Genomic DNA, 27,080 nt, shown 5'->3' with positions numbered 1-27,080 from the left:
CGGTTGTATACAATAGAAATACTTTTAATTTGATGTTTTATCACAGGCATCAACGTTAACAAGAATAAAAAAAAGCAGATTTGTATTCTCTGTTTCATCACTCACTCACGCGCATCCCCATACACACCTAATGGACACAAAGAAGAAAAAAAACGACAAGAGATTCTGCTGGATTAAAATCAGTTATCAACCCTAGTAGACAGCCTACTCCCCTGCGTACAATAGTGTGCGCACACACGCTTCAACTGAGGTTCTCTTGATGTCTGTAGTCACCTCTACCTGGACAATGCGGAGATCCTGAGAAAGAGAAAAGGAAGGATGGTTTATTGTGAGAAAGTGGTGAACAGATGGGAGTCCAACGTAAATGTCCAGTGGTCAAAGAAGAACGTGTGTGTACTAAATTTAATTCCTCCCATTCTATATTTGAGTATTTTAGAAGACGTTCTTATCCCAAGCGATTTAACTTGCTCGAGGACACGTCAACAGATTGTCCCCCTAGTCGGCTCAGGGATTCGAACCAGGTACCTTTAGGTTACTGACCCAACGCTCTTAACCATAGGCTAACTGCAGCCCTAGGTCACCCTGAAGTGTGTGACAGATTGGAAATTCCACCTCTGACTGGGATGCGAACTCACAACCCTCAGCACCTTAACACAATGTCCTCAAAAAGCGCCAAGGCATTGTGCATGTGAACTTGTTTACCATCCATGCTTTTCAAATCATTGAAGGGGAGCCAGCACACTTCAGGGAGAATTTAAATTGGGCCAAGGACACGAGAGACTGTACTCACTGTAACTTCTCCTGCAGCAGCTCCAGCCTCTGTCGGTCGACGTAGCGCGAGAAGAGAGAGAGCAGGTTGGGAGGGGTGAAGAGAGGAGGGGACAGGGACGAGGAGGGCACGTTGAGCAGCTCCCTGGTCACAGAGAACACCAACTCTGTCCTGCGAAAGCGAAGGAAAGCAAGAGGCGAAAGGACACAGACAAGGTGTAGAGTTAGACTGCAACCACAATAAACAAAGTGTTTTCAACATCAAACAAAATCTGTATAGTTTTGTCGTTGCTGTGTGTGTTTCCAGAACCTGCCGCTAGGTGGAGACATCGACCATGCATCACTAGCCATTACTGGTACCTTATTTCATTAGCTTCTGATGGAAAAAATACTAGCTAATATTGATGAATGTAAACATCTAACCGCCATTCTAAATGTTGCCAATCACAAAACACACATTTTTCTGACTAGTAAGAGTGCTCACCATCGATTGTCATCCATGAGTTGACAGGTGGGGTTGGAGCTCTGCATTCGCTCTCCTTCACTCAGGATCAGGTAAAGCAGTGTCACACCAAACTGGGAGGATGGGAGAGAAAAAGAAAGAGATGGTAGAAAAGGAGAGACGGGGACAGGAAAAGTGAGCCCACTGACTTCATAACATCAATGCCATCATGGCCTTATCTATCGCCATTGAACCTGAACCAATATCACTGCTGGACAGAGGAAGGTAAGGTGCACTATTTTGCATCATTCTAACAGCAGGCCAGTGCAGGTACCTTATTTTGTAACACTCTGGACAGTTGACCCTCGCTGCCTTGCAGCTCCTGCAGCAAATCTGTGAGGGAGGCGCTAGATAGGGATGAGATCACCACGGCAATTGGCTCCACCAACCAGCACAGCACCTGGGGGAGAGCAATTATAGACCACTTATGAGCATTAAATTGTATGTGTGTGTGTGTGCGTCTGTGTGTGTGGGCTTGAGTATCTCATAGAGAACATTGTTTTTTTGCAATAAAGACCTGACGCTAACCAACTTTGTGTGTATGTGTGCCTCTCTACCTGGTCCTGTTTGTCTTTCTTGGCCAGGGCTGGCAGGTTCCGGGCAATCCCCATGACAACGGTGGCGGCCTGCAGCGGAGGCAGGAAAGGGATGAGCCTGGAGACGAGGCGCTTTCCCTTACGCACCGACATGATCAACAGACACTGCTCGTCACTCACCCTGCAGGATGTGGGGACAGATGGAGGAGAAGAGGCGAGTGAGTCTGCGGTGAATATTAGTGACGGGGGGAAGCAAAAGCTTTTCAGGGACAATTGGGGGGGTGACGACTACTTGAAAGTTAAACATTGAACATTAGTGACAGCCGGTTGGCTGAGGGAGTGGTGAAGCAGGAGGGTATGGGGAGGTCATGTTCACCCCTTCCTCTACTCCCTCCCCCTAATTCCAAATCGTTCCCTAGCCCCTTCACCCTAGGCACTCATGTTGATCTGAAAGGGTGGGATCGGTATAAGCAATAGTCATTTCCACCATATTTCTTCCACCTATCACCCTTCAGATCTACACAAGTGTCTCGGGAGGGGGAGCCCGGAGTCCATTTGGAATTCAGGGACCCACGTTCCCCTCCTCTCCCTCCCTCACCCAGGCACCGACGTTAACGAAGGCCCGCTGCCAGTAAAAAAAATAATAAAATGTGTGTCGGCCCAGTGGATCTCATCAACTCCTCGGCGTATTTCTGCGTTCCAGTTCAACATTTACATGCTCTGTCGCAGTCTACTGTCGAAAACCACACGCAAAATGATTGGCCGTTCATTCAAGGACCACCACACCCCCGCAAGTCACAACTGCTTGAGCAGAATATGAGTCGATGCCGTCACACAGCACACGCGGGCTGTCCAGAGCAAAAAGAAGCGCTCGTCAACCCACTCGCTGCGCTTGATTTATTTTAAGAAAAGTGATTTACAAAAAGTAAACCTTCAATAGTGAACCTACTTGCTGGCTACTGTTGATAGACTTGAAAAAAGAAAGCCACAAAAACACACCTAGCATTCATCTTGACCGGCCTACTGGAGCCAGATATCTATTTTCTGGGACTCGTTCTTAAAAAGGGGAAGCTGACGATTTTGAAAATGTACAAAAAAAATATTCTCTCAAAATGACATACTTTAGAAACAACAATTATTGCAACTAATACAATGTAATGACTCACATTGGCTAAATTATATTACACAGCTTTTTCAAACCATAATAACAATATGTAGCTGAATATAGAGAGAAAGCATGCCAGCCTATAGGCCTTGCAGGATCTTAATGCATTTGAACTACCCCAAGTCTGGGGCCAACAGATTTTTGGCCGACTGGGCCAGTGACCAAAAAAAGGTTACCGTTGGACCTTGCTCACTTTGTCTTCCCACTCCTTCCCCTTGAGGGAGCTGTAGAGTGTGGGTCTTGTCCTCTCCCTCCTCCCCCTCACTTACCCCATCCTCTCCTCTCCATACCTCCACCTCACCTGTTGTCCCACTCCTTCTCCTTGAGGGAGCTGTAGAGTGTGGGTCTTGTCCTCTCCCTCCTCCCCCTCACTTACCCCATCCTCTCCATCTCACCTGTCTTCCCACTCCTTCTCCTTGAGGGAGCTGTAGAGTGTGGGTCTTGTCCTCTACCTCCTCCCCCTCACTTACCCCATCCTCTCCATCCCCCCACCTCACCTGTCTTCCCACTCCTTCTCCTTGAGGGAGCTGTAGAGTGTGGGTCTTGTCCTCTCCCTCCTCCCCCTCACTTACCCCATCCTCTCCATCCCCCCACCTCACCTGTCTTCCCACTCCTTCTCCTTGAGGGAGCTGTAGAGTGTGGGTCTTGTCCTCTCCCTCACTTACCCCATCCTCTCCTCTCCATCCCACCTCACCTGTCTTCCCACTCCTTCTCCTTGAGGGAGCTGTAGAGTGTGGGTCTTGTCCTCTCCCTCCCCCCCCCCACTTACCCCATCCTCTCCATCCCTCCACCTCACCTGTCGTCCCACTCCTTCTCCTTGAGGGAGCTGTAGAGTGTGGGTCTTGTCCTCTCCCTCCTCCCCCTCACTTACCCCATCCTCTCCATCCCCCCACCTCACCTGTCTTCCCACTCCTTCTCCTTGAGGGAGCTGTAGAGTGTGGGTCTTGTCCTCTCCCTCACTTACCCCATCCTCTCCTCTCCATCCCACCTCACCTGTCTTCCCACTCCTTCTCCTTGAGGGAGCTGTAGAGTGTGGGTCTTGTCCTCTCCCTCCTCCCCCCCACTTACCCCATCCTCTCCATCCCTCCACCTCACCTGTCGTCCCACTCCTTCTCCTTGAGGGAGCTGTAGAGTGTGGGTCTTGTCCTCTCCCTCCTCCCCCTCACTTACCCCATCCTCTCCATCCCTCCATCTCACCTGTCTTCCCACTCCTTCTCCTTGAGGGAGCTGTAGAGTGTGGGTCTTGTCCTCTCCCTCCTCCCCCTCACTTACCCCATCCTCTCCATCCCCCCACCTCACCTGTCTTCCCACTCCTTCTCCTTGAGGGAGCTGTAGAGTGTGGGTCTTGTCCTCTCCCTCCTCCCCCTCACTTACCCCATCCTCTCCTCTCCATCCCCCCACCTCACCTGTCTTCCCACTCCTTCTCCTTGAGGGAGCTGTAGAGTGTGGGTCTTGTCCTCTCCCTCCTCCCCCTCACTTACCCCATCCTCTCCATCCCTCCACCTCACCTGTCTTCCCACTCCTTCTCCTTGAGGGAGCTGTAGAGTGTGGGTCTTGTCCTCTCCCTCCTCCCCCTCACTTACCCCATCCTCTCCTCTCCATCCCCCCACCTCACCTGTCTTCCCACTCCTTCTCCTTGAGGGAGCTGTAGAGTGTGGGTCTTGTCCTCTCCCTCACTTACCCCATCCTCTCCTCTCCATCCCACCTCACCTGTCTTCCCACTCCTTCTCCTTGAGGGAGCTGTAGAGTGTGGGTCTTGTCCTCTCCCTCCTCCCCCCCACTTACCCCATCCTCTCCATCCCTCCACCTCACCTGTCGTCCCACTCCTTCTCCTTGAGGGAGCTGTAGAGTGTGGGTCTTGTCCTCTCCCTCCTCCCCCTCACTTACCCCATCCTCTCCATCCCTCCATCTCACCTGTCTTCCCACTCCTTCTCCTTGAGGGAGCTGTAGAGTGTGGGTCTTGTCCTCTCCCTCCTCCCCCTCACTTACCCCATCCTCTCCATCCCCCCACCTCACCTGTCTTCCCACTCCTTCTCCTTGAGGGAGCTGTAGAGTGTGGGTCTTGTCCTCTCCCTCCTCCCCCTCACTTACCCCATCCTCTCCTCTCCATCCCCCCACCTCACCTGTCTTCCCACTCCTTCTCCTTGAGGGAGCTGTAGAGTGTGGGTCTTGTCCTCTCCCTCCTCCCCCTCACTTACCCCATCCTCTCCATCCCCCCACCTCACCTGTCTTCCCACTCCTTCTCCTTGAGGGAGCTGTAGAGTGTGGGTCTTGTCCTCTCCCTCCTCCCCCTCACTTACCCCATCCTCTCCTCTCCATCCCCCCACCTCACCTGTCTTCCCACTCCTTCTCCTTGAGGGAGCTGTAGAGTGTGGGTCTTGTCCTCTCCCTCCCCCCCACTTACCCCATCCTCTCCATCCCTCCACCTCACCTGTCGTCCCACTCCTTCTCCTTGAGGGAGCTGTAGAGTGTGGGTCTTGTCCTCTCCCTCCTCCCCCTCACTTACCCCATCCTCTCCTCCCCTCCATCTCACCTGTCTTCCCACTCCTTCTCCTTGAGGGAGCTGTAGAGTGTGGGTCTTGTCCTCTCCCTCCTCCCCCTCACTTACCCCATCCTCTCCATCTCCCCATCTCACCTGTCGTCCCACTCCTTCTCCTTGAGGGAGCTGTAGAGTGTGGGTCTTGTCCTCTCCCTCCTCCCCCATCCTCTCCTCTCCATCCCTCCATCTCACCTGTCGTCCCACTCCTTCTCCTTGAGGGAGCTGTAGAGCTGCAGCGTGTGGGTTTTGTGCTGCTCCAGCAGGGCCTCCCTCTGCTCCTCCGGCGTCTGCATGAAGCGCTTCTCAAAGTCCTGCACCTCCAGCAGCAGACTGTACATCTGATGGAGAAAGAGAGAGGGGGAGGGAGATCATGTTCGGGTCCCCAGTGTGCCAAGCTCTCACGGGTGTTTTATCGGGATGCGTGGTAATAGTGCAGAGTTTCATAGATAATGAGTAGATAGTAGTAAATGGTTACAAAATGTGAAAAAATAGAATAAATGAATAAAGATATTGAACAATATATATGCTCCCAATAATTTAATAGGCAACACCAACGTTTAGGCACATAGTTACTGCTAGCTAGCTACGCAAGAAGGCACCAACACAAGATGGTTTCAAAGAGATAATGGAGTGTATACAGATATAATACATGTTAAGAGTGAGAGCACTGCAGAGATCAAAACAGGCAGAGGAAGTAAGGTAATACAAATGAATGCAACCACAGAGCTGCAGAGACAACAAAGTAATCCTCCCCCTTCGTTCTCTTTACCTTCTCCACAGTGTAGAGGATCTGCCGTCTCTTATCCCACACCTGTTTCTCTCTCTTCTCCTGCGTGGGATAGAGGGAGCGGTTAGAGGAGTAGAATACTGTACTACCGCAGTGTTTCCCAACCGGGGGGTAGGCGGGCAGTCCCCGGGGGTTTGCGGGACATTTTTACAAAATGTGCAAAAAAATAAATATAGGCGAATATATATTTCAATCTTAATAGACAGGAAAACATTTACTGAGGTCACTAGGGTGAAAGTTTTCAAACTTTAGTTTCGGTGTGCATTGCTCGGTCTCCCTGGCCTCTGTCCGCCTGTTTATCCTCTGCTCACGCCCAAGTGCACGTGACCCTCTGCTCCCCACTAGTGGCTCACCATTTCAGCTAACAGCTAGCTTTGAGTAGAAACTAGCTATGGATTCATGGCTGAAACGCACCGTTTCAAGCAGCAGTAGCAGCACTAGCGCCAGCTCAAGTGAACCCGTGGAAAAAAAGAAAGAAAGATCAAAGTAACATCAATTTCATGAACAGTATGTCCTCTTCGGTTTCACCTCCTGGGAAGTCGAGAGGAACTAAAGAAAGTGTCTAGTGTCAATCAAAGCATTCGAGGCTTCATATGCTATGTCGCTACTTGTGGCCAAGTCAAAAAAAAGCCATTCACTATAGCTGAGGAGTTCATTTTGCCTGCTGCTGTTATCCTCACTGAAACGATGACTGATAAGACAGCAGCTGATGCACTGAAGACTGTACCATTGTCAAATATCACGGTGTGCTGTACAATCGACGACATGGGCGTTGATATTATTGATCCAAGTAGTGGGAAAGTTCCATTTCAGTTCATTTGAACTGCAGTTGGACGAATGGACGGATGTCAGTTTTTAAACACAGTTGATTGCATTTTATGCGATACTGAGACACATTCGGTCCAGTGAGAAGCTTAACGGGGAGAACGACAGGTGAAGATGTGTTTCACGTTATTGACAGCTTTTTCCTCAGAACACAATCTGGATGGGAAATCCTGTGTTTGTGTGTGCACGGATGGTGCGGCATCGATGACTGGGAGAATGAAAGGATCAATTGCCCACATAAAGTAAACCCGGACGTTGAATGGAATCACTATCATTCAGATGGAGGCATTGGCCAGCAAGAAAATGAGTCCCGAGTTCCATTATGATTTTTTTTTAAAGGCAGTGAAAGGGATTCCCTCTATCCAGTCCAGGCCTCCGAATCACCAACTTGTTTTGAAAGGCTCTGTGATGACAGTGGGACTGAGTTCCAGCAGCTACTGCTTCACACCGACATCCGTTGGCTACCCAGAGGGAAAACGCCTCCGCGTTTTTGAGCTGCGAAACAAAGTGATTTTCTGTCTGAGCACTCGCACCCCCACTGTACTACAATACCTACTAAAATAAAACCGTTATTATGGGTAAGTTTGATGGGGTAAACTTTGGGTCATGATAGGGGCTGCACCAAATGTATGATGTATTATAATAATTTATTATGCTTATGTTGTATTAATAGAAGGGGAAGGGCTATTAGACCCTCCCCCCACTACATTTATAGGGTCCTAGACTACAGATTAACACAGACACACTATAAGGTTTAATATTGTTCCACAATTCTTTTTTAGTCTCTATAAGAAACGGTCTGAGAGATGTGTGTTATTGCAGTCAAAACAGGGTGTCTGTGAGAAAGCGCCTCAAGGCCAAAAGAGATTCATCGAGACAGAACTCTGCAGGGAAGTGAAAGAGATGAGACTAGTCAGACATACCACTATAAAGCAACTTGGGGATTGGAAAATTACTGCTGAGCCCTTAGAAAGCACTGGAACTAGTGTCTCTCCTGCAAGTTTGTAAAACTTAATATGCATGGGCTTGGTCTCATGAGTAGAAGGTATTGACCTAGGCAGTTACATCACTAGGGGTTGACTGCAAGCATATTAAAAGCAACTTGGACTTTTCCTATTTAGCAGAACTCAGGAGACACATGAGTTGGGTGTTTGATCTTAGACTTCTGTCGAGAGCTGTATTTTGATTAAAATTGTTATGATTTATAAGTGCACATTTAGATTATTTCTTATTTGTTAAGTAAATAACGGAGCCCCCAAAAAAATGAACCAACAAGTTCCTGAAAATTATTAATGTTGTCCTGTCTCAATATCAATGCAGGAAGGATAGACCAAACAACTGACAGTAACATCTGGAGTAGCGAGACAAAAGCAATATAATAATAACAGAGCATGATAAGGAACGGGGAACATACGTCAGAGACAAAAACAGCAGGAGATAGAATGGCAGGACTCATGAGACACAGGAGTCTGGAGAGATTGTGGTGTGTGTAGTACGTACCTCGTCATCAGTGCGACTAGTCACCACCGTGTCGATCATCTTCCTGGGGTTGTTGACGCTGGACACAGTTAGCTTACCCAGCGAGCCTGCAAACTGCACTGTGGGGGGGGGGTAGATCTCGGTTAAAATAGTATTGGTTCTCATTTTAATACTTGTTTGAGCTTGCCTGGTGCAAAGGAACCAGCGCAATAGTCCCCAAAGTGCAAACCCTGCCCATTTGGTACACCAGGTAGTGTGCCAAACATTATTTGAACTCAGGTCTGGATTTCATAATTGATCATGTATCATCCTAGTTTTATAATAATCATTCATGCGTTACCTGGTCTGTAGGTGTGTTCCAGCTTGGCCACCTGGGGGGTGATGAGTTTGGTGGTGTGCTCCTTCCTCACGCCGTCTCTGTCTCGCTCCTGCCTCTTCTCCAACTTCTCAAAGTAATTCTGCCAGGCAACACAACATTGGCATCCATTTATTGACATATTTCTGCATCTAATCCACCATAAACAGAGACAACTACAGAAAATAAAAAAGTTTCCTAATCATATAAAAATGTATCAGGATAATTAAATTAAAAGGTGGAACTCTGACAACAAAGGTCAAAGTACAGCAAGACCTATCGGTCCCTAGAAGCAGGTGAACAGGGATTAGATTGAGGTAGACCGCCAAGTGGAACTAATAAAGGATCTGAAGGACAGGACTGGAACAGCTGTTTCCCTGGTGGACATTATGATCTTGTTTATGACATGCTCCCTCCTTATCCCATTCTGAATTGGTCTGACTAGCCTGGTAACGATCAGATAGAAACAACGTAAGGACTCGTGTAAGCTCAATAAATTACATTTCTATTTCATCTCATTCTAGGTTGGTCAGAAGGTGATGGATTGTTCAGATATAAACATTGTGTAAAGCCGGCATGCATCTTTGCAAGAGGTTGCGTCAGGTTTATAACTGACATTTCTATCTGCTTGTTCAGAACGTCACACCCTCCAGCACATAACCCTGCACTGACCTGGGTCATGTTTATTAGGGAACACCGTAGCAAAACATTTTGCAGCGGAAAATGACGAGCGTTAATTGGACCAAGTCCAGGTAGCCATTCCCCATTTCAATCCATTTTCTTGCGCAGTTAAATAGCGCTTGGCACACCGCCTGGTGTACCAAATGGGCAGTGTTTGCACTTTGGAGACTATTGCATTGGTTCCTTTGCACCTAGTGAATACAATCCGGGGTAATGTTCATTAGGGTACGCAGAAGAAAAAAGCGTTAAAAGATTTTGCACCAGAAAACAAAAAAACAGGCGTTTCTTTTAGGACCAACTACTCACTCCCTATTTCAGTCCATTTTGTTCCGTTTGGTACCTAATGAACAGGGCCATGGCTTTTTCCATTGACTTGGCTGTACTGACCTGGTAGTAGTAGTCATCCAGGTAGGGATCAGTGCTCTGCAGCTGCATCATCTGGATCTTGGCCACCCACTCCTTCTCCCTCTGGCTCATCAAGTTACTGTAGGGGTCCCTGCTCCGCCAGTCCCCAACACGCCCGCCACGCTCACTGGGGAGAAAGACGATAGGTGAGGCAAAGTGAGAAAGAGGCTACACAGCTGCTTCAGATGCAGGTTAGCTGAACGTAAAGCATTAGCAATTCAAGGAAATTCGTGAGGCAGTTTATGGCAACAGCACTGTGGATAGATATGGAGGAGACATGCGGATGCTGGGACAACTCAAATGATTTATACACACACACACTTCAATCTACATACCCTCCTCTACTCTGCATCCTCTGGGTGAGCATGCGGCGGTGCTGGGGGTGCAGGTGCGTGGTGTTGTGCCGGATGATGGGACAAGGGACGTGGTTGTGGTTGGGAGGGGGCCCGCCGGGGTGGGGACCCATCCTGTGGGGAGGGGGCTGGCCGAAGAAGGGCCTGAAGCCTCCGCCACCAGGCAGCAACGGGGGACCCTGACAGCCCCTGGGGAAGCCAGCAACCTGAGAGGGGGAGAAGGAAAGAAAAAAAATATATATATATATTTTAGAGGAAAGGAAGGGAGGCTAGCATTGAATGTGTGTCGTGGAAATTTAAGGACTCGAACTCAATGTAAATGAATCCATTTTATCATCGTCACGTCCAGGGAAGTTCAATCCAAGCTTGATGAAAATTCTGAAAAGGAGGGGTTCCCTTTCAGTCCTTATATACTTCTCCACAAACAAGTTATATAAGCATGATTTACATTACTCATTATTAACGTTGGTTCCTGCATGCGACTGACGAGGCTCCTCTCAAAGTTAGGACCTTGAAACTGAGAAGGATCCCAGAGCAACGTTCTGGGATTACTGCCAATTGGTCTGAGGTGGTCACAGTCACCTGCACAAACCAAGAGAGTGAGAGGTGTGTACTATTCAAGGATGTCTTCAGACAAAATGTTCCCTCGTGTGTTTATGCAAACACCCATTCCACATAATAGTATGTATAGGTATGTTGCACATGTGAATCATTTTTGTTCATAGGGAGTGAGCATGCGGTGTATTCCCTACGCACCAATCAGAAGCAAAAGGTCTGAAACAGGGAGGGACTAAATTACCTTAGATTTTTATTTATTTTAAACAATACGTTTATAGATTTTTTTAACAAGACTTAAATAAGCAGAAATATTACATGGGAAAAAATAACAGCAAAAACCACATAAAAAGTTAATAGCAATACAAAATAAATACATTCTGAAACATTAAGACAAAACAGAAGTGTTACAGAAGCATAAAACCACCAAAATTACATTTTACAGCAGTCTGATCTAATGGGATAGAACATATTTGGGACACATTTCAGATGAAACACAGCGCAACAAGCCAACCGGATATCTCTCACCACCACCCCACATGCACACAAAGCATAGAACACTACCCAGAGTTCCCTTCATTAGCCAATACGTTGCAACACTTTTTGGTACGGTGTGCACTTACGAATGAATACACTCCAGGTGGCCAAATTTGTGAGTGAGACGGCTCAAGGCGAGTGCATTCAGGTGTACGGATGAGAACACAGGTGAGCGTTGAGTCCAGTGACGATTTGTAGCGTGTCATCTTGGTGGGACAAACTCAAAAAAATGTTTTTAGATGCATACCAGCATATCCACTACACAACACATTCAATGGACTATAACTTTGACAGACGGTGTCCAAAACTGATAGAGGTGTCAGGTGTTTGACCGCTTTATAACTGTTACACCTGGCTATCAGTGGAGCCTTGTCTTGCAGCGAAAGTTGGTTCAGTCTCATTTATTTCCTTTAAAATAAAACAAAGCTGATATGGCTGAATTGCTTAAAACAAATGTGGTTTCTAATGACAATTGAGATGTACAAACTGTGGCATAAGGGGACGACGAGCGAATAAAAGGCAATCCGTAATTTCGATTAATACAAATGAGCGAGCTAGGACGGACAAAGTCGATTATAACCATTTGTTCAGAAACGTATAGCAACAGAATTCAGAACATGGGCATTTCTTACAATATTCTCCCTGTACACCAAGTCAGAACCACAGGATAAAGGAGGCATAGAAGCAGACAATGAAAGCATTTACAATATTCAATGACATTTATCTGAAACAGGCTCGGGGCTACATGTGCCCCAGCAAGTCAGAACAGTAGGCTAAATTATGAGGGGGAAAAGGGACCAAATTATTAGGGTGAGGCACATGGGCTACTAACATACACTTAGTATTACTTTCTTAACTACAGTATACATATCTCCCTGTTATATTACATCATTTATGCAGCAGCATACAATACATTTTTGGACTCACCTTGTTGTTCTGTGCTCACTTGAACTGGAAGGTGGCGCGGCGGTCCTTGGTGGGCAAATTTTGTCACCAAAGTCTGGCATTCTCTGGATTCATGGTGCTTTCGAGACAACTGAGAACTCGGAAAAAAACAAGGTTGAATCATGATGTTAGTGATCTTCAGGTCGGAGCTCTAGAAAGAGGCCGAGTTCCCGACTTGAAATTCTGAGTTGGATGACCGCTCAAAATGTATTTTCCCAGTCGGAGGTCGTTTTCTCCCCCAGAGTTCCCAGTTGTCGTTAACTCACTGAAGTCAGATTGTTCCCTGTTCCGAGTTTCCAGTTGTTTTGAAAGCGGCAGAAGTCATGTTGAATTGACAGCATGGCCAATGTTGAACGTTTATCCTTTGAAGGTTGGAAAAGAGACCCTTAAACCCAGACTTTGACCACACATCCACTCCACTGAATAGCAGGCTAATGATTGCTTTGCAATGCTTGCAGTTAGCCACTGATTCCTTACAAGCCACTCATTGTTGAATTTGGATTTCCAACTTGTTGTGTAATGTTTATGTCCAATGGCCGTTGAGAACCGATACGTTTTATCTACAATTTCTCTTCATATATGACAAGGATTGAAAAGGATTTGACAGTAGATTGTCGACTTGATTCATGATGACTGCTAGCTTGCTAGCTAAGATTTTGAAAGTATGTTGTTGACATGATCAGTCCAATCAAAGCTACTGTAGATATAACGTAATTTTATCTGTGGCCAATGACCTTGAACCTTCTTGGATGGGCACTTCTAATTTAACTCTATGGCAGCACCCAAGCGCCTTGAATTTTCGAGCTTTCCCCATAGATTTTGTAGTAGTGTCCCCATGAGTGACAGAACACTGAGCCAATCACAGAGCAACTAGAGAACATTACCAACCCCTACGCTCCATATTTTCCGCTGGCTGCCCCACCACAGCAAGCACCAAGTTATGCTGAAACACCTGCATTTTGGTGTTGCCTTACTCAAGAAAGCAAAAAAGGAGACCATGTTTGTACACAGCTTTATTAACTCAATTACTTTTTATAAAAAATTTTTTTTTTTACATTGTTTGTAAACTGATATGTGACACATATTAATGCCAAAATAACATGCTAAACTCTGCCCCACCTGACCTGAATGACAGGTTGCCACTGGTTGAGTCTCACCTGAGAGTTGAGCATCTGGGCGCGTTGGATCTGGGACAGAACGGGGCCCACGCCGGCCGGGAACGGAGGACGACACAGAGGAGAGTTCTAACAGAGAGAGAGAACCCAACTCAGAACCAACACTGACCTGGAAACTGCATCTGCAGTGAGCTAACCAAGCTAGCTGCTATGGAATAATCAATATTTTGTGTTTATATATCCACCCTCACGGAAGTAACTGACCATGAGAAGTCAACACTCATTCAACAATTGGTCAAAAACACCACAACAGACCAACAAAATCAACACACTTTACATTCCACAACTTCACATGTCCCACCTAATAAAGTAAGGGAAGGCCGGAGAGGTAGGACTCACAGCGATGTTTAAGAGGGTGTTGGGAGAGATGCGCTCAGGGAAGGAAGGGGGGTAGCGGTGTTGGTGGTGGACCGGGGCTCGCACATGAACGGCAGTGGGGTGGTGGATCTGCAACACACAAAGGAGAGAGAGCGAGAGGGTTTCAATACAACTCATTAGCCTATAACTGTACACAGAGAGAGGGTTAACTCCAGCTTTGCAACAGATAGGAAGAGAGTAGAGGCAGAAACAGGAGGATAACACCAAGCAGTTACTAATAGTCTAATACAGTGGTTTCAAACTCCAGGCCCATGGGCTAACGTAGTGACTCGGGGCCAGATGTGGCCCCTGAACTGGAAGTTTGAACAGTAGTTACTATGAACCGTAGTTACTTCTGCAGAATAATGCCATGTTATACAAAACTACACTGACAAGGGCATACACAGTTCACAAGAAATAGCCAAAATTACACAAATAACTATTTAAAATATATGTGGGAGGGCAGAATTCTCCCACTGACCTGCTGATGATGATGATGATTCATAGCATGACTAATCGGTTGCTTGGGCGGAGTCCCGATAGGCACAGCCCTCACTGGTGGGCTACCAATCACGGGAGAGGACGAGCGAGGCGGGGGGGCCCTTTCTGACAAGTCCCGCCCATCCTCGCTCATCATTGGCGGAGGCCGATTGGGCAGCCCCACTTCTTTGATGATAGACATAAGTGGACTGTCCTGGAAAGAAGAAACAGAGTTTAACTTTTGGATCAATAAAGTCTACAATCAATAATTAATACAATTGGTTTAAACAAGATCTGTTAAGTCATTCAGAGGGCAAATGCGCCAGCTACAGTGGGGCAAAAAAGTATTTAGTCAGCCACCAAATGTGCAAGTTCTCCCACTTAAAAAGATGAGGCCTGTAATTTTCATCATAGGTACACTTCAACTATGACAGACAAAATTAGAAAAAAAATCCAGAAAATCACATTGTAGGATTTTTAATGATGGTGGAAAATAAGTATTTGGTCAATAACAAAAGTTTCTCAATACTTTGTTATATACCTTTTGTTGGCAATGACAGAGGTCAAACGTTTTCTGTAAGTCTTCACAAGGTTTTCACACACTGTTGCTGGTATTTTGGCCCATTCCTCCATGCAGATCTCCTCTAGAGCAGTGATGTTTTGGGGATGTTGCTGAGCAACACAGACTTTCAACTCCCTCCAAAGATTTTCTATGGGGTTGAGATCTGGAGACTGGCTAGGCCACTCCAGGACCTTGAAATGCTTCTTATGAAGCCAATCCTTTGTTGCCCGGGCGGTGTGTTTGGACCCAGCCACGTTTCATCTTAAATGCCCTTGCTGATGGAAGGAGGTTTTCACTCAAAATCTCACGATACATGGCCCCACTCATTCTTTCCTTTACACGGATCAGTCGTCCTGGTCCCTTTGCAGAAAAACAGCCCCAAAGCATGATGTTTCCACCCCCATGCTTCACAGTAGGTAAGGTGTTCTTTGGATGCAACTCAGCATTCTTTGTCCTCCAAACACGGCGAGTTAAGTTTACCAAAAAGTTATATTTTGGTTTCATCTGACATTCTCCCAATCTTCTTTTGGATCATCCAAATGCTCTCTAGAAAACTTCAGACGGGCCTGGACATGTACTGGCTTACGCAGGGGGACACGTCTGGCACTGCAGGATTTGAGTCCCTAGCGGCGTAGTGTGTTACTGATGGTAGGCTTTGTTACTTTGGTCCCAGCTCTCTGCAGGTCATTCACTAGGTCCCCCAGTGTGGTTCTGGGATTTTTGCTCACCGTTCTTGTGATCATTTTGACCCCACGGGGTGAGATCTTGTGTGGAGCCCCAGATCGAGGGAGATTATCAGTGGTCTTATATGTCTTCCATTTCCTAATAATTGCTCCCACAGTTGATTTCTTCAAACCAAGCTGCTTACCTATTGCAGATTCAGTCTTCCCAGCCTGGTGCAGGTCTACAATTTTGTTTCTGGTGTCCTTTGACAGCTCTTTGGTCTTGGCCATAGTGGAGTTTGGAGTGTGACTGAGGTTGTGGACAGGTGTCTTTTATACTGATAACAAGTTCAAACAGGTGCCATTAATACAGGTAACGAGAGCAGGACAGAGGAACCTCTTAAAGAAGAAGTTACAGGTCTGTGAGAGACAGAAATCTTGCTTGTTTGTAGGTGACCAAATACTTATTTTCCACCATAATTTGCAAATAAATTCATAAAAAATCCTACAATGTGATTTTCTGGATTTTTCCCCCTCATTTTGTCTGTCATAGTTGAAGTGTACCTATGATGAAAATTACAGGCCTCTCATTTTAAGTGGAAGAACTTGCACAATTGGTGGCTGACTAAATACTTTTTTGCCCCACTGTATGTTGTTTTTCATGTAAAGTACTGGGCCACATTCAGCAAGGCACAACGTTACAACTTAACCGAAAAGCAGTGTTCTTATTTGACAAATTCAGGAAGTACATCCCCCGTTACAGCCCGTTTCAAAGCAGGCAGGTGTCTTACCTCCATTTGAGTGATTAGTCCAGGGGTGATGCTCACAGGCCCGAATCCCAAGTTGTTCTCCCAGATATTGTGAGAGTTCATCTGAAAGAAAGAGGCAGAGGAAGAGAAAGAGTGTCAGAAGGCACCGCTCCCCTAGTGATGCATAATAATCGTCCCTCATTGAACGAGCTGATAGGTTTTGGAGAAGGAAACTATAAGGTTGTTCTGCAGCATTTAGAGCTACAGAATACTAGATCAGTGGTTCTCAAACCTCTCCTTTGTGACCCCCAGACATTTCAAAATGATGTTGTAGCTCTGAACCAGCTCACCTTATTCACCTAGTCAAGAGTTTGTTATTTAGTTGACAAGTTGAGTCAGGTGTGCCCAACTCTGGCATAGATCAAATACATGGAACGGCTGGGGGTACCCAGGAGAGGTTTGAGAACCACTGCACAAGATACAATGATCTGCAGCATTACTACAGTATAACATACTAGACTGTCTCACCTGTTGCATGGGGGCCGCCCCTCGTCGTAGAAGGTGCTGATGCTGCTGGTAGCTAAGCAGGGAGAGGTGCGGTGGGCCGGGTGGTAGCCCAGACGGGGTCAGCTGGTGGTGGAGAGGGAGCTGGGAGGGGTGGTGATGCTGCAGGGGAATGGAAGGGGGAGGAGGGAGACCAGTGGATCGGTCATCAGGCCCGGCTGGACCACCCACACTGGCGATGGCCGGGTCCGCCCCGAGAATCAACATGGCTAGGGACTCGGCTAGGACGCCTCCCCCCCTCTCCTCCAGGCCCGGAGGGGGCATCGAAGAGAGGGAGTGATGTGGTGGTGGGAGGGAAGACGGATGGGGGACGCGACTGGCGGGAGGAGGAAGGTGAACAGTGGAGGCGTTTCCTCCTCCCATTCCCCCCATCCCTAGTGTCCCTAGTCCTAAACCTCCGAGTAAATCGTTCTTTTGTTCTTCGAGCTCAGCTAGCCGCTTGTGCTCCTCCTGCCAGTCATCGTCTGTAGGAGGTAATACATCATTCCATTATCACAGGTGTCATCCATCCAAGTAATAAAGACTGAATGACAAATGGGGGATATTAACTGTGAATGTTAACATTAGCGATGAGGTAAAGGCCGATACTTATAATTAACCTACGGTGCCAGTGTTTCTCTGCTTTAGGCAATTCCTTTGTCATTGGCAAATTTGGTACAACAGAGATTTTACCATGACCACAGCATTGAAGCTAGCTAAAGCAGAAACAGACTTGAATACCCTGCGTGTATTGTATGCAGAAAAGGCTTGGATATATGTTGGATATAGTGTGCGCAGTGCAGATTTGCATAGTGTAAATTATGCTTTTGTGGAATGTACTACGTGCTGTAGCCTATTGCCTGTTCCTGAGTAGTTTATGAAGAAAATGTGAAACAATGCATCCGTTTGATGCTTTCCATTCAAGTCATGTATAGCTGTACTTTATATGGCCTAAAATAAGTTCATATGGGCAAATTATGTATGTATAGTAAAAACATCCAGATGGTCATTGGCAAACTTCAGACGGGCCTGGACATGTGCTGGCTTGAGCAGGGGGACCTTGCGTGAGCTGCAGGATTTTAATCCATGACGGCGTAGTGTGTTACTAATGGTTTTCTTTGAGACTGTGGTCCCAGCTCTCTTCAGGTCATTGACCAGGTCCTGCCGTGTAGTTCTGAGCTGATCCCTCACCTTCCTCATGATCATTGAGGCCCCACAAGGTGAGATCTTTCATGGAGCCCCAGACCGAGGATGATTGACCATCATCTTGAACTTCTTCCATTTTCTAATAATTGTGCCAACAGCTGTTGCCTTCTCACCAAGCTGCTTGCCTATTGTCCTGTAGCCCATCCCAATCTTGTGCAGGTCTACAATTGAACCCTGATGTCCTTACACAGCTCTCTGGTCTTGGCCATTGTGGAGAATTTGATTGAGTGTGTGTGTGGACAGGTGTCTTTTATACAGGTAACGAGTTCAAACAGGTGGAGTTAATACAGGTAATGAGTGGATAACAGGAGGACTTCTTAAAGAAAAACTAACAGGTCTGTGAGAGCTGGAAATCTTACTGGTCGGTAGGTGATCAAATACTTATGTCATGCAATAAAATCCTAATTAATTACTTAAATCATACAATGTGATTTTCTGGATTTTTGTTTTAGATTCCATCTCTTGAAGGGTACCTATGATAAAAAATTACAGACCTCTACATGCTTTGTAAGTTGGAAAACCTGCAAAATCGGAAGTGTATCAAATACTTGTTCTCCCCACTGTATATAGGGCAGCAGCCTCTAATGTGCTAGTGATGGCTATTTAACAGACCACACCACGCTATGGAGAGCCCTACGGTTGTGTGCAGTGCAGTTGCCATACCAGGCGGTGATACAGCCTGACAGAATGCTCTCAATTGTGCATCTGTAAAGGTTTGAGGGTTTCAGGTGAAAAGGCGCTGTTGCGCCTTCTTCACCACACTGGGTTGGTGGACCATTTCAGTTTGTCAGTGATGTGTTCACAGAGCAAGTTGAAGCTTTCCACCTTCTCCACTGCAGTCCCGTCAATGTGACTCGGGGGGTGCTCCATCTGCTGTTTCCTGAAGTTCTTTGTTTTATTGACGTTGGGTGAGAGGTTATTTTCCTGGCACCATACTCCCAGGGCCCTCACCTCCTCCCTGTAGGCTGTCTCGTCATTGTTCGTAATCAGGCCTACTACGGTTGTGTCATCTGCAAACTTTATGATTGAGTTGGAGGCGTGCATGGCCACGCAGTGATGGGTTAACAGGGAGTACAGGAGGGGGCTGTGCACGCACCCTTGTGCGGCCCCGGTGTTGAGGATAAGCGAAGTGGAGGTGTTTCCTACCTTCACCACCTGGGGGGACAACCCATCAGGAAGTCCAGGACCCAGTTGCACAGGGTGGGGACAGACCCAGGGCCTCGAGCTTAATGATGAGCTTGGAGGGTACTATGGCATTGAATGCTGAGCTTTCGTCAATGAACAGCATTCTTACATTGGTATTCCTCTTGTCCAGATGGGATAGGGCAGTGTGATTGCGTCGTCTGTGGATCTATTAGGGCGGTAAGCAACTTGATGTGGATCTAGGGTGGAAGGTAAGGTGGATGTGATATGATCCTTGACTAGCCTCTCAAAGCACTTCATGATGACAGGAGTGAGTGCTACGGGACGGTAATCATTTAGTTCAGTTACTTTTGCTTTCTTGGGTACAGGAACAATGGTGGCCAACTTGAAGCAGACTGGGATAAGGAGATTGAATATGTCCGTAAACACTCCAGACAGCTGGTCTGAGCATGCTCTGAGGACGCGGCTAGGGATGTCGTCTGGGCCGGAAGCCTTGCGAGGGTTAACACGCTTAAATGTGGTACTCACGTCTGCCACGGAGAAGGAGCCCACAGTCCATGGTAGCGGGCCGCATCGGTGGCAGTGTGTTATCGTCAAAGCAGGCGAAGAAAGGAAGACGGTGTCCACAACGTGGCTGGTTTTCCCTTTCTAGTTGGTGAAAATCTGTCGACCCTGCCACATACATCTCGTGTCTGAGCCATTGAATTGTGACACAACTTTGTCTCTACACTCACATGTCGCTTGTTTGATTGCCTACGGCAGGAATAACTATGCTGTTTGTATTCGGCCATATTACCAGTCACCTTGCCATGTATAAATGTGATGGTTCGCACGAATGCTGCCATCTATCCATGGTTTCTGGTTAGGGTAGGTTTTAATAGTCACAGTGGGTACAACATCTCCTATACACTTTCTGATGAACTCAGTCACGTGGCCGTGTATTCGTCAATGTTATTCTCGGAGGCTACACTGAACATATTCCCAGTCCACGTGATCAAAACAATTTTGAAGCGTGGATTCCGAATGGTCAGACCAGCGTTGAATAGTCAGTAGCAGTCAGCATTTGATTGTGAGGTATTCTTGGCCGGGAGAACAAAATAACTTGAGTTCCTGTATGCTGTTATCACAATCACACCATGAGTAGTTAATCATGAAACATATAAACCCGTCCTCCTTCCCGGAGCAATATTTATTCCTGTCTGCACGATGAACTGACAACCCAACTGGCTGTAGGACTCAGACAGTATATCCCGAGAGAGCCATGTTTCCGTGAAACAGAGGATGTTACCATCCTTGATGTCTCTCTGGAAGGAAATCCTCGCCCTGAGCTCGTTAACTTCATTATCCAGAGACTGAACATTAGTGAGTAATATACTTGGAAGCGGTGGTCGGTGTGCACGCATCCTGAGCCGGACTAGAAGTCCACTCCGAGGACCTCTCCTCCACAGGCAGTGTTTTGGGTCAGCCTCTGGAATCATTTCAATTACCCGTTGGGGTGTGAACAAAGGATCCGATTAGAGAAATTCCTGGTCGTAATGCTGGTGAGTTACAGCCACACTGATATCCAAAAGTTCTTCACAGCTGTATGTAATAGCACAAAACAATTCTGGCCTAATAATGTAAGAAATTACACAAAAAAACTAAATACTGCAAAGTTTCCTAAGAGCTAGAAGCACAGCAGCCCTATCTGTCGGCGCCATTTTAACATCTGTTATGTCATAGTTTTGATGTACTCGCTATTATTCAACAATGTAAAAATTAAATAAAAACCCTTGAATGAGTAGGTGTTATGAGGATTCTGTGTTATGCACTATAGCCTGTTACCATATATGTGATTGAATTATATCTGCTGTTGGCTTGTGTGGATGTATGTATGTGTTATGCAACATAGCTGACTTGAAACAATGTTAACAGTTTCAGGGCCATGGGCCTTTCTCATGATGGAAAAATACAGAGTAGCATGAAGACAGGAACTGTGCAATGAGTTGGGAGGGGGCACATTCAGAGCGTGGGGTTGCGAGAACAAGCGGTCTTTTGTTAGATAACAGGAGCCAGGTGCGAGATAACGGTATCGAGCATGAGCGCATAGATATTCTTCACAGCAAGTTACATCTATCAACTGGAGCGCCCGGGGGCTGGTACCAGCACGTACGACAATCAATAATAGGCTGGGTGAGTCTAAACCACGCCCAGTCTCTACTGTGATAGACATTGTCCCAACCCGTCTGTTGGCCTATCACAGTATAAGAATACTATTTACATACATCTTGTCAGTTCTCTGTTTGCCCTGCGAGGTGGGAAAATATACGAAAATTGCATTTACCACTTATTGCTTAGCTAATAAAAAATACATAGTATACAATCGGTGACTCACTGTCATATTTATCCTGATACCAGATTCGAATTGACGCAATTCTAACAGTGTCCAAACTTTTGACTGGTACTGTATATCTTTTTTTTATGGCACGAGACACCTGTCTGATTCACACCTGTCTCAGTGGACAAATGTAATTCGGAAGCCGTGGGGATGGCACACCAGTACCACCATTTGTAGATTTTCCATGAATTCCCATAATTCTAATCTACAATGTTTGTTTGGTTACGGTAATATATGTTAATGCATTCAATACATTATTATTACAATCTTTTACCATTCTCATTGTAGGAGTGGTCACATTGTTTTGCAGACTGCACAATCTAGGCTAAACTTGTGAGGAACAAGTTGGTTTGTTTCATTCCATTTAGGAGTTGTTAATGTATACATTGTCATTTGTTTGTAGCGCTCCTGTCAATGTTCAGTAAGGACACGCACCTGATTATTCATAGAAGTAGGCCCAGGCTCCCTAGCCTGTGCATAAATGTAGGCCTATAAATGTGCCCATTTGGAGATCTGATAACATTTCTGATTGTCTTAACTCACCACCACTGTTGAACTTCAAAGCAATTTTCTCTTCACTTCAAACAGCAAGTAAACAGTCTGTTTTTACATCCATTGAGAATGACAATAGTTCCCCAGCTCTCTCCTTTTGATAGCCACTCAGCATGAAAGGGGGAATAAAATGTCATGCTCTGATCTGGTGGAAATCATAAAATAGGCCTACCTGATTACTTCTTATCCCCTGCACAAAACAGCCTACAGCTATGTCTGTCTGGAGCAGGAAAGTGAGGGTACAGAATATTTTATGCATTGTTGCATGTTTGCTCGTGCCAGCTTCAAGAGACCCAAGTTATTAATAGTTGATACAATGTTTCAAGTTTGTGGCAGACAGGCCATACCTAACCATTGGGATTTATAGAATATTCTCTACCTGCTGGCTGCAATGTTTTGATTTGTTGGCTCTTGTAGGATATTTTTACATAGTTTGCAACGGCTATAGAATTTACTTCTAGAATTTTGATTTACCACATAATGACTGAGATATGAAGACTTTATTATAAATTAAACTGTTCCACGAAAATGTGCATATAAAAATCATAACTGGCACGCAGATCGGTAGAAATGGTAAGATAAATTGGCACTCCAAATGGAATTGGCTGCCGATGCCTGGTGTAGCCTATTAGGAGCGTAACAGCAGAATCCGTGAAGGCCAGACGCAGCGGGAGGGAGAGAGAGTCGGGAACAGGTTCGCTTCCTTTGCGTATCTAAATGATTTAATCAGTGTGCTCAAAACATCAGACAAGCTCAGTAGCCTACACATAGTTGATTTCATCGATTGATCGAAATAACAGAAATTTGTTTTAGTTGAGACAGTCCTTCAAAACAGAAAACGTTACAGTGCGTGAACTTTCTATTCTTTATGGGATCGTTTCTCAAAAGCAGCTTCAGCCTAGGCGAAACAGCTTTCGAGAACTCATGGGGGTGGGTGCTCAGATGCTCCATGTGAACCACAATCCTGACGCTTTGTTTTAACGTAATCCTTGCTTGCCCTTTAAGAAACCGTTGGCACTTAACTTTAGTACCAGCGAGAAATAATCTTTCAAATGCAAAAGCTACACTTACTGTAAGCGGTTTAGCAAAGTTGCATCTGGCTGTAAAACAACCTCCCGCCGAGGTACCAAACATCCTCTCACCTTGCGCTTGCATTTCCATTTTTCCGGTCAGAAGCAGGTGTTACTCAAAACACAGCTGGGCGCAACTTTGCTAAACTGCGTACAGAAAGTGCATCTTTTGTATTTTACATTTTTCCCCCCATGTTCATTTGAAAGTTACGCTTCAAATGTTTCCAAAACTGTAAAGTGTGCGAGTTGTATTTGCGATTATACAGAGGGCATTTCCCTCACAAGGCTAAAGGGGACATCCAATGGCCCAAGTTTGTCATTTTAGATTTGTCCATTTTATTTTTTGTTTCAGTTTAGTTTGTTAGTTTTCAGGCCCTGTTTGATAGTATTTATTTCATTTTAGTTGTATAAAATATGAATATTTTGTTATATTATTCAGTTTAATGTGTTTTGTCAGTCAGTTGGTGAAAGACGGGCAAGTGACTCACCGATGGCCCCATCTCCGAAGGTGTCGTCATTAAACTGGTCAATCTCATGTTCTTCTTCTACCAGCCCCTCCTCCTTCTCCAGGGTACAATCTTCATCAAGGGACTGGAGGGAGAGAGAACAGAGAGAGATGAGAGAGAGTAAGGAGGGAGGGATGAGAGAGAGTAAGGAGGGAGGGAGGGATGAGAGAGAGTAACGAGGGAGGGAGGGATGAGAGAGAGTAACGAGGGAGGGATGAGAGAGAGTTACGAGGGAGGGATGAGAGACAGTTACGAGGGAGGGATGAGAGACAGTAAGGAGGGAGGGATGAGAGGGATAGGAGAAAGAAGGTATGAGAGAGAGATATGGAAGGATGACGGAAAGGAGCTATGGGAGAGAAAGAGAAGCAACAAGAGATATATTGATTGTTGTTGAAGGGAGGGGAGGTGATGAGGTCAAGAAATTAAGAACTAAGTCTACAATGTTGTTTTTCCTCATGCAAAATTTTGTTTTTCAACAAATGTCAAAAATATTTTTTTTAGATAATTATAGTCGAGGCAGGTTTCTTAGCAAGCTCCTCAAGCAAAAATTATTGACTTCATCCGCAGATGAGGCTCTGGGTACAATAGGAACGAAATTACAGATTTCCCTCAATTTGATAGCGAATGATTAGAACCCTATATATATAATATTGTGAGTGTTTCGTGAACCCACGTGGATGGGGGAGGTCAATGCTGCCAGCTAGTTTCCTCTGCAACTAGATTGATTGGTGCCGCTAGTTTTGAAGTAACTAGCCCAAAGATATAACGTTACTGTTAAGACATTAACGTCTATGAAAATGTTAACGTTAGTTTAGAAGATAAATCGGAGAAGAACAGTCCAACATTTCACAGGCAGAGTGATCCAAATCACCTTGGCTTTTATCAATCGACTCACTTGTCAACAATACACTGTATTTCCATTTCAAAGAAAATCAGCATAGCAATTATACTTCTGAACCTTATAATGTACTGTCAAACATGAGCCACCTAGCTAGCGACTTAGCTAGCCATCTTATCACCTATCAAGACAATGTTTCCCAGACAAAATAGCGAACCAGAAAAGCTAGCTAACGTTAGCAGCGGAAGGATGCGCAAACTAGCTAGTTAGGGTACATCACACGGGATCCACGTCGATAGTATCGAACTTGGAACATTTCCTAATACAAATCCAGCATTCTTTAGTACTTTTCTTTTAAGGTAAAATGTTGAGCCCGATAGCCATGTCCATACTCCGTTCACTGGACACCCAGGCCGGTGACAGTGGGGGACAAGGTGCCGGGGACAATTAGCCAGGGAAAGCTTGGTAGGCCGCACGGAGGAATTTTGTCAACGGAGTCGATAAGTAAAAGGCAAAATCCTCCAGAAAATGGCCACATTTCAACTCGTCTTGAGGGAACGCTAGCTAAAATGTGTAGAGAAATTGCCAGAGGTAATCTAAACACTGCTCACCTGAAAACGGAACATGTATCTTCGATCCGTGAAAGGTACAATTCACCAAAGTGTCTCTGGTGGAAGGCGGCGCGCAAATTACGCAGCATTGGGGTTCGCGTGATCGCGGCCAAGTCTATGTGCACGAGTACGCATTTGGAGAGAGACTGCGACGCACGATTTACCACAACGTTGAAGTGCATGCAGTGTATTATTATTACATGTGACAAGGTGCATGGGAAGGTCCATTGACATACATTTGAATCTTGCCTTCAAAGTAACCTGAAACACTATTGTGCACGCACAGTACTCTACAGTAAAGCTAATGCAGACATGAAAAACCACATAGTCCTGAGCAGGGTTCTAATGACAATTTTCCGTGTGGTTTCCTCAGCCTGATGTACCCTTCCATGGTCGTCCCTCCCTCTCACCTAGGCAACAATCAGTCCATTGCATAAGTCTGTCTATGTGAATAATCAGACTAGGCACCACATCTTCAAAAAGTAGTGAAGAGGCAGCCTCTTGTGTCTGTGTATGTCTATACAGTGTCCCTCACAGACCAAAATCAGTGTTGATACTCATTTTCGGTGCAGGTACTGTTCATATTTAGGTGCTGGAGCGCCACAATACCTTTGAGCAAATATTCTATAAGAGGAACAGGAGCTCAAGCGGTGGTAAATTTGAGGTCCTGGTTCTCAGCTCTGGTGAGCTCCCCAAGTCAAGCACTGTCTGTGTGTGTGTGTGTGTGTGTGTGTGTGTGTGTGTGTGTGTGTGTGTGTGTGTGTGTGTGTGTGTGTGTCCTTGCTTGCGTGTGCATAGGGTTTACCTATGCAACAGTGTGTTATGAACATGACTATATGTATGTAAATCTTGATGGAGCAAACACATTTTTTTTTAGATGCATGCCTGCAAAGCCAATACACAACGCTAAACAATACATTAATTGCACTATAACAGCGACAAGCGGTGCCCACAAACTGTTAGGGCCTTCATAAAGCTGTCCCAACAGCAGAGCTTTCTTTCCAGCAAAATTGAGTGAATCCTTACCACTGCTACACCTGGCTATCAGCGGGGCCTTGTCTGGCAGCGAAACAATTCATTCAGCCTCATTTACAACTCCTCTACTGGTTCGCCACTGAATGCGTGGAATTCAATCAACACGGCAACATGCTGTTACCGTGCAATCTTGAGGAAGAGGACTTCGGCTTCCACTACTTTGGCAACTATGAGAAGATTCTCCCGGTCCTCACGGGCCGCAGGGAATGCTACTTCGAGGTGGGCAACCTGAACACAGAGACCTATCGCAAAGCCGAGGACCTACCGGACTACGTGAGACAGGACAACGTGAGACAGGACTGCCAGGACGACCAGAGCCAATACAACAAGGACCGCATCATCATCAGGCTGAAGCAGGGGGACGTGCAGTACGTGATGGCCACCTATATCATCGAGCACAAGGAGGGCGGCCGCTGGGGGGAGTTTGACGCCAAACGCACCCACCTTGTAAATCCGGATTTGATACGGATGATTCGGGATGCTGAGCTTGCGAAATTCCTGGACCAGACGGTGAGAGAGCGCCTCCTCAAAACTTTCAAGGTCTTCATCTTGTTTGTGGTCTTCCTGGTGATCGCTTCTATAATTTTGAGCATATTAGGGGAGTTGTAGAGAGAGGAGTCCGATGTTAGCCACTGTGCGTTTATAGGTTAAGTCCAGGGGAGCAACTTTCACTGGGCACATTCTGAAATTGCATTTTTAGTAAATAAAATAGTTGTATTATTTTTATAAATAGTAAAATAGTTATGTTACAAATGGTATGTTATTAGGCCTATTTGTAATAG

The 27,080-nt window shown here is 46.0% G+C and overlaps 1 protein-coding gene across 2 annotated transcripts; it reads right to left on the bottom strand.

Annotated features, from left to right (window-relative positions):
• Positions 1–2: 2 nt before the first annotated feature.
• LOC110498679 (protein PAT1 homolog 1) lies at positions 3–25,420 on the bottom strand. Of its 2 annotated transcripts, XM_036954434.1 has the most exons (20): positions 25,264–25,420; positions 23,797–23,899; positions 16,946–17,445; positions 16,460–16,540; positions 14,446–14,658; positions 13,947–14,054; positions 13,590–13,676; positions 12,415–12,523; positions 11,574–11,707; positions 10,378–10,601; positions 10,025–10,169; positions 8,942–9,059; positions 8,623–8,720; positions 6,280–6,339; positions 5,703–5,848; positions 1,828–1,987; positions 1,545–1,670; positions 1,253–1,344; positions 791–940; positions 3–297 (listed from the first exon to the last, which is right to left on the bottom strand). In XM_036954434.1, the coding sequence occupies exons 1-20, from the start codon at positions 25,276–25,278 to the stop codon at positions 276–278; spliced, it is 2,691 nt and encodes an 896-aa protein (XP_036810329.1). In that variant the 5' UTR covers positions 25,279–25,420; the 3' UTR covers positions 3–275. The 2 variants fall into 2 exon arrangements, with proteins under 2 accessions (XP_036810329.1, XP_036810330.1); XM_036954435.1 differs by lacking the exons at positions 11,574–11,707; positions 12,415–12,523.
• Positions 25,421–27,080: the final 1,660 nt, after the last annotated feature.

The sequence above is a fragment of the Oncorhynchus mykiss genome, chromosome 19, assembly GCF_013265735.2.
Source record: "Oncorhynchus mykiss isolate Arlee chromosome 19, USDA_OmykA_1.1, whole genome shotgun sequence".
NCBI classification, from domain to species: Eukaryota; Metazoa; Chordata; class Actinopteri; order Salmoniformes; family Salmonidae; genus Oncorhynchus; species Oncorhynchus mykiss.
This window is presented reverse-complemented; position numbering and strand designations above follow the sequence as displayed.

Excerpts from the sequence above, each read along its gene's own strand:
- LOC110498679 (XM_036954434.1), bottom strand. Across the intron at positions 14,659-16,459 it reads GACTAATCACTCAAATGGAG|GACAGTCCACTTATGTCTAT; the intron begins GTAAGACACCTG and ends TCTTCTTTCCAG. Across the intron at positions 10,602-11,573 it reads CACCTGGAGTGTATTCATTC|GTTGCTGGCTTCCCCAGGGG; the intron begins GTAAGTGCACAC and ends TCCCCCTCTCAG.